General features: G+C 38.3%; 1 protein-coding gene across 2 annotated transcripts; it reads right to left on the reverse strand.

Moving 5' to 3' along the window:
• Positions 1 to 1,851: 1,851 nt before the first annotated feature.
• On the reverse strand, positions 1,852 to 6,771 carry rchy1 (ring finger and CHY zinc finger domain containing 1). 2 transcript variants are annotated; one of them, XM_020590291.1, is made up of 10 exons: positions 6,691 to 6,771; positions 6,091 to 6,210; positions 5,827 to 5,942; positions 5,136 to 5,214; positions 4,981 to 5,025; positions 4,818 to 4,876; positions 3,780 to 3,809; positions 3,154 to 3,274; positions 2,730 to 2,957; positions 1,874 to 1,912 (listed from the first exon to the last, which is right to left on the reverse strand). In XM_020590291.1, the coding sequence occupies exons 1-9, from the start codon at positions 6,739 to 6,741 to the stop codon at positions 2,742 to 2,744; spliced, it is 837 nt and encodes a 278-aa protein (XP_020445947.1). In that variant the 5' UTR covers positions 6,742 to 6,771; the 3' UTR covers positions 1,874 to 1,912; positions 2,730 to 2,741. The 2 variants fall into 2 exon arrangements, with proteins under 2 accessions (XP_020445946.1, XP_020445947.1); XM_020590290.1 differs by having other exon boundaries at positions 1,852 to 2,957.
• Between the last annotated feature and the right edge of the window lie 88 nt (positions 6,772 to 6,859).

Raw genomic sequence — 6,859 nt, forward strand, 5'->3', positions numbered from 1 at the left:
ATGAAGTCATTGCTGCTGAGATCTAAGGGAATGTTAAGCTCAACAGCACTGTGGCTCTTTGTCAGCCTGGCTACAGTGCTGAAAAGAAACCTGGGGTTGTTCTTATTTTCCTCAATCAGTGATGAATAAAATGCGGTTCTGGCACTATGAAGGGCTTTCTTATATGTTATTAAACTATCTTTCCAGGCTATGAAAAACTCTTCTGACTTAGTGGAGCGCCACCTCCTTTCCAGTTTTCATGATGCCTGCTTTAGGGAGTGGAGCTGCGAGCTGTACCACGGGGCTAGCCTCCTCTGTTTCACTACCTTCTTTTTCAGAGGGGCAATGGTATCAAATGTATTACGCAGACCTCTTAATCGTTAATGTTTTATATAACACCAGATACCAATGTTCAGAGCTTCTGATAGTACCACCACGAGTCATCAAAGTTATTCAGGGGTTTTTCCATTTCAGGACATTACAGCTCATGTTAGTGCAAGTTACAATTATTAAGCCACAAACAATGCAAAAAGTTAAAGGCAGCAATTCAAGACAGAGCACTCGGACATCTTTGACTACACATTAAATACAGAGTCAAAAGAACAGCAAAATGACATCAATCGATAAAATAAATTAATAAATTAAAAATTGAGACATGGAGATAAGGTTCCCAGTTTCCAGTGACTGCAATGTGCTTCCATATTATTTAAATCTTTTGTGTGAAAAAAGTGATAAAAATTATAGTGGTCACAGTACAATAGGCTGCTTTGTTCATTTTAATTATAAAATTTGTTTTTGTCCATGCATCTTGGGTACCATCTGTCAGATGCTATTTTTGGAATTTTCTAATATAATGTGAGCAGCTGGATAAAACAAAATACTGAGCTACATGTATGTGAGATTAGAAAAAAGTGTGTACACCACAGAGGTATTATAAAGCCTAGATACCGGACTCAAACATGGTGCCCACTCTGTACAATGAAAGTTGCTCACCTGGTGCATTTGCCCAGGTCCGTGGTGCCACCATTCAGTCTTTCAGCCAATTCTGCCCAGCAGCCACTCATGGCACTGCAGTGAACAATCCTCATGTGGCCCAAAAAGCATTTTCTTCATTTTTTAACGGGAGTTTATTTTACCGTCTTTCTCAAAATAAACAACCTTGACACCCTCAAGTAACAAAAACAGTAACAAGTAACAAAAGGTATTTAAGGGCTATTTAACACACCAGCCACACCAGAAATCACAGCACTGTATTAAATCATGGGAAGGAAATATGATAAATAATTTATCATAACAAAAAGGAATATTTCCAAAGCAACATTTCAGATGATTCAGTCATCTGCCTGGCTGGCTTTATAAAATAAGCAGGTTAAAAGGCTGTAATTTGTTTGTACCATTTAAATTAGTTTCATTTAGAGACATAGCTGTTCATATTTCAGTTTTTACAAACCAATGTGAGCAAACCTAATAGATAACATTACAGGTTTAAAAGACAAAAAATGTAAAGACCTGGAAGCTCTGTGCTTGTGCTTTAAATTTTCATGGTGCTTTTTGTACATTTGTCTTGTGTTTTCATAAAAAAAATCTGGCATACAATTTCACTTTTTACAAATTTGATCACTTGTAGCATTAAGTTGTGATAATGAAGATCATAAAATGTGGGATCCACATTCAGAGATTTAGTCAAATGTAGAACGATGCTCTGGGCTTAATGTTTCTGTGCCCAACACATTTTCAGACTTGGAGTGTTAAGTCGTGCCTTCAAAGGACTGAAACACCACCGAGGGGGATAAATATCTCCGGCTCAACACCAGTCAGTCAGAACTGATGAAGCCTCTTGGATGAGAAGTGAAACGTCTTTGATCTAGAAATCCAAGTCCAGTTGATTTTTCTAAGGTTATTTCATTTTACTATGACCTGGATGACTGCGAATCTGCACAGACAAGTAGAAAACAATCATAATTGCTCTGTAGTCACATCACAGTGCCACAAGGCCCCTCAGTACACTGTGCCCACCTATAAGACTGCCCTGAGTCTGAATCTGTCAATCAGCTGGGATCTTTCAATGCAGTTGAGTTTCCACAGAGTCTAAAGACATACCAGTCAGATGTATTATGACTGTAAATTGCCCACAGGTGAGGATGGGTGTGGATATAGTCCCATGATAGACTGCTTATATCCCACCCAGTGCATGCTAGGACATATTCCAGCCCGAACAGTATATGCAGCCAAAGAAAATAGATTTTTGTAGTATGTACAATCAAGGAATATTGACTCAATCTACTGTTACACAGTGTACAAAACCCAGTCTCACACAAAGTGTATAATAGCCACGTTGGTCCACAACACAAAATGTACTAGTCTCACAATAATGGCTCAAAAATGGCAACATGGCACCATTTTCTATTTGCCTAATCTTTTCCATTGGCCTGTGCCCATGTCACATCTGTCGTTTCTGGCAGTGAATACAAAAAACAGTGGTTGACATACCTTGTACATGGTTAGGTTTAGGCACAGAAACTACATGGGTATAGCCTGTGGATTAGGTTAAAGCACTCTGGTACAACATTGCACACGGGACTTGATCTAAACTTGTCTGCATGTAAGTCAACACTACTACGTTGTGACACTACTACATTTTCTCCTGTGGACCAACATAGCCATTGTGCATTTTCATGTGAGGCTGGGCTGCAATATAATTTACTACAAGTGTGTGTGCTCTAGGCAAATGTTTAATATAAAAATGTCACCTATTGTGGTTGCTAATGTGGTGTGGATGACTCGGTTTGATCTTGCAGCTCTGGCTCCATGTTTGTTTCTGCCTCACTGTCAGTGTCAGCGTCCTGCTCTGGCCACTGCTGAAGCTGCTGGATGAGTCCTCCTTCCTGTGCCGTGTTGTAGGAACCACAACTGCTGCACTTCAAACCCAACACGTGGAAAGGCACCATGCAGTGGGCTTGGCAGTCATTACATATAATCTATAGTGAGGAAAAACATAAGAAATTAGTGATAAACAAATGGACTATTACTCTTAACAGTCACCAAGGTCCATTTTTATTGAACTATATTAACCGGGCTGAATGAAATGCATAATTCCTGTGCACATCATGTCTGAAAATGAGACTCTGACCAGTAAGTCAACCCCCACATTTGTTGTGTTTACTGAAGTCTTACTTTAACAGTAGCACCCTGGTATTCAGTGGGCATTGGTGACTCAGTGATCTCTATGTCCATCTGATCCCATTCGTCCTCCATGTTGCGAGCAGAGTGCATACACAGAGGGCAGCGATACACTCTAAAACAGATAAGAAAAAAATGGCATTTAGAGGAAGGCATCATTCAGCATTTAAGTAAGCAGGTTACTCAGAGGAACAAGGTTACACAGATAATCTGAGAACACATTTGCATAGTGTAGTTACCAAACGGCAACCTCCAAGGCTGAGAAATGAAGCCACAGCGGAAGTGCGGAAACCTGCAGTTCCTTCAATGGCTGAATGAGGCTGGCTTCAAAAGTACATCAATCTCCCATGTTAAAAAGCCCAGCTTTACACCACAAATAAACATGTTTACAGCCGGGTGGGGGCTAATGGTAATGAGGCTTAAAGATAAGCATAATTATGGGCATGGTTGCTTTGAGTGACAGGTGGGAGGGTCACCCAGGAAATGCAAAGACTGATCCAGGACTTACCTGTTTCAGCAAAGCCTGAAATGTTTATGTCAAACAAATATGACATTAACCTTGAATGAGGCCATATTTTATTCAACTAAACAGTTTAAAAAAAGGGATTTATTAGACCTACCCTCTTCTGACCATGTCATCAAAGCAGGTCCTGCAGAGAATGTAAATTGACATGTTAATAGTTACCTTTAAGTCCTAACAGATGTTGAAAATACTGAATGATGTTTTCTATATTTCTATTCTTATTTTGAAGATGCTATGATTCTGAAAACACAGCATACAGTGCTGTGAAAAAGTATTTGAATAAGTATTTTGTGCACATTTGTCGCACTTAAATGTTTTAGATCATCAAACAAATTTAAATATTATACCAAGACAACCCAAGTAAACACAAAATGCGGTTTTTAAGTGATAATTTTATTAATTAAGGGAAAAAAAGCTATCCAAACCTACACGGCCCCATGTGAAAAAGTAATTGCTCCCCTTGTTAAATCATGACTTTCCTGTGGTTAATCACATTTTTTGGAAAGCTGAGTTCATTTCACCAGCCACACCCAGGTCTGATTACTGCCAGACCTGTTGAGTCAAGAAATCATATTATGAGCTGTAGATGGTGAAAGACCTAAATAGTTTGCAATCTTGTTTTGAGAAATGTTCGTTTTGAACTGACTGACAATTCTCTCACAAAGTTTGGCACAAAGTGGTGCCATGGCCCATCTTTGACTACAAGGACTGAGCCTTTGGCGGATGCTCCTTTTTTTATCCACTCATGACACCCTCTCCTGTTACCAGTTAACCTGCTAATTTTGGAATCTTTCAGAACGGTGTTACTGGAAAATTCTTTAATCTTTTCAGTCTTAAAGAGTCTTAGCCTCTGTCCCAACTTTTTTCAGTGTGTTGCGGGAATCAAATTTTAAAATTGTTTATATTTACAAAATACAATTAAGTTGGTCAGTGAAAACACTGAAAACATTTTCTTTGTACCTTTGTCAGTAAAATAAAGGTTCATGGGAAATAACAAATCACAGATTTTAGCTTTTATTGCATTTTGGAAAATGTCCCAACTTTTATGGAAATGGGGTTTGTACAATCAGCAAAACATGCACACTTTGATCCCTCAACCCCGAGGTACTAGTATTTGGAAAATAATAAGTCATACTTGTGTAAAAGATGGCCGCATGGAAGAACGCAGGCTCCGATTCTGGATGTGTGAATATCCTGCATATAAAAAAAGAAATCTTATCAATTTGTAGAGAATGAAAGACTGAATTAACATCCAACACCCCTCTCTGTATTATGCCTTAATTTTTGTGGTTTGTTACCTCCATACACACTGGGCAGTTCTGCCTTGACACATTTTCAACACACTGAAAAATAAAAATAGCTATGTGATAAAATAATGTCATAAAAGCAGTGAAGATACTGCAGAATGCATGTGATGTGTGCAGGTCAGAAAAAGGCACTGGGCAATAATCACCTTGTGGTTTCCATGCAGATCCTGTGCTAAACACAGATTGCACTTCTCACAATGGAAATAGCTTTCCCTGGGCCCAATCCTGTGGGGACCAAAACATAGTGCCACTGACACACATGACAATCACCTCATGTACCAATAAAATGTCAATGAATGTTAGAGGATCATGCATTAAGTTTCAAGTTATGTCAAAGTACTGAAGCAAAAACAAATCCATTAATGGCAAAGTATGTATTTTTTGTATTCTGTGTTCTTACAGTAAGCTACAAGTCACTAGGAGAATCATACAGGTACAGTATACTGGGGCATTACTAACAGTGGTTATTATTATTATGAACTTGAATTATGAATATATACAGTAATATGGAAGATTTGAAAACCCACCAAATTAGTGATGTTTTAGAATGGAGGTCACAGTTGGTGTTGTAGTGGACTGCATTGTATTAAGAGATATTTCTAATATTCTGCCCCACTTACTTATGTAAATAGGCATGACAAAACAGCCCACCATCTTTAACTATAACTTCAGTAACAGTGTAAATATGATAGAATTCACACATTTAAAGCAATGTGAAGAAAAACTGAAAAGTTGCAAGGTAGAATTTATGTCAGAGCTGTTGTATTGAATTGCAGTAGATTGTACAAGTGTATCTAATAATGCACTATCACTGAGTGTATAAATACCATTGCTCACCTGCATATTCCACAGGGCTGACAGTGGTACTGCTTCTTATCCTTGTCAAACAAGTGGCAAATGTCACAGTAATACTCCCCAAACAGCACATGACACTGCTGGCAAGTCTGCTGTGCCTAAAAAAAAAAAAAGCTATCATTTCTACAGTTCTTCTCTGTACAGGCCGAAAAGAAACAGGTGACATTTAAAATTACTGAGTGAGTGGTCCTGCCACATCTGTCAGGGGAGTGGAAAATTGCAGATGCAGTGGGTTTTCTTGCTTACCTGTTGCACTGTTTGACATTCAGAGCACTGCACCTCTCTGACTTTGAAGCGATCCATCTGGTGGTTCTCCTCTGCATCATGGCACAGCCGACACACATACAGTTTACCACAGCAAGGTGCCTGCAGTACACAGAAACGTAATTAGAAGGCGAATGGGCTGATGCATGTCAGTCATACTCATATCACAGGCTATGGTGATACCTTATGGCAACCTTAACAATTTTAATTTTATTTTATTTTTTTGCTGGCTGCTACAACACTGGACGTTTATAGAAAAGAAAAACAAAACTTTCAGTATCTTTTTCACCGTATACAGTAAATGTAACAAATAACCAGAAAGTATGGCTGATAAATTTGAGTTTGATAGTTCCGTTCAAAAGTATTTGTCCATTTTTGTTATGCATCTATAATAACGTTATATACAAAACAATATTCCATAACGATATGACGTGTTACCGGCTAATGTTAGCTGTAATTGGATGTGGCTCCCAAAAAACCTTAACAATAACACCCCCCGCCGTAAATATAAATTCAACACTAATGTGCCTCTATATATAAATAAGGCAAACATATACAATAAGTTTCAAAACCTTTACTCACCTTTAGTAAACAGCTTCGTACATAATGCTGACAACCGGAATGGGACGCCATGTTGTTTTTTTTGTTTTTTTTCCTTCTTCTTCTGCTTCTTCTTCCGCTTCCGCTTCTGCTTTTTTTTTTTTTTTTTTTTTTTTATATATGTTTTTTTTAAAAACAAACCAAGCCAAAA

Source organism: Monopterus albus, unplaced genomic scaffold (genome assembly GCF_001952655.1).
Source record: "Monopterus albus unplaced genomic scaffold, M_albus_1.0 scaffold12.1, whole genome shotgun sequence".
In the NCBI taxonomy this organism is placed as follows: domain Eukaryota; kingdom Metazoa; phylum Chordata; class Actinopteri; order Synbranchiformes; family Synbranchidae; genus Monopterus; species Monopterus albus.

Coding starts and splice junctions, on each gene's coding strand:
- rchy1 (XM_020590290.1), bottom strand. CDS start 6,741: ATGGCGTCCCATTCCGGTTGTCAGCATTATGTACGAAGCTGTTTACTA. Junction 5,026..5,135: donor ATCTGCATGGAAACCACAAG/GTGATTATTGCC, acceptor TTTATTTTTCAG/TGTGTTGAAAATGTGTCAAG. Junction 2,958..3,153: donor ACCAGGGTGCTACTGTTAAA/GTAAGACTTCAG, acceptor TCCTCACTATAG/ATTATATGTAATGACTGCCA.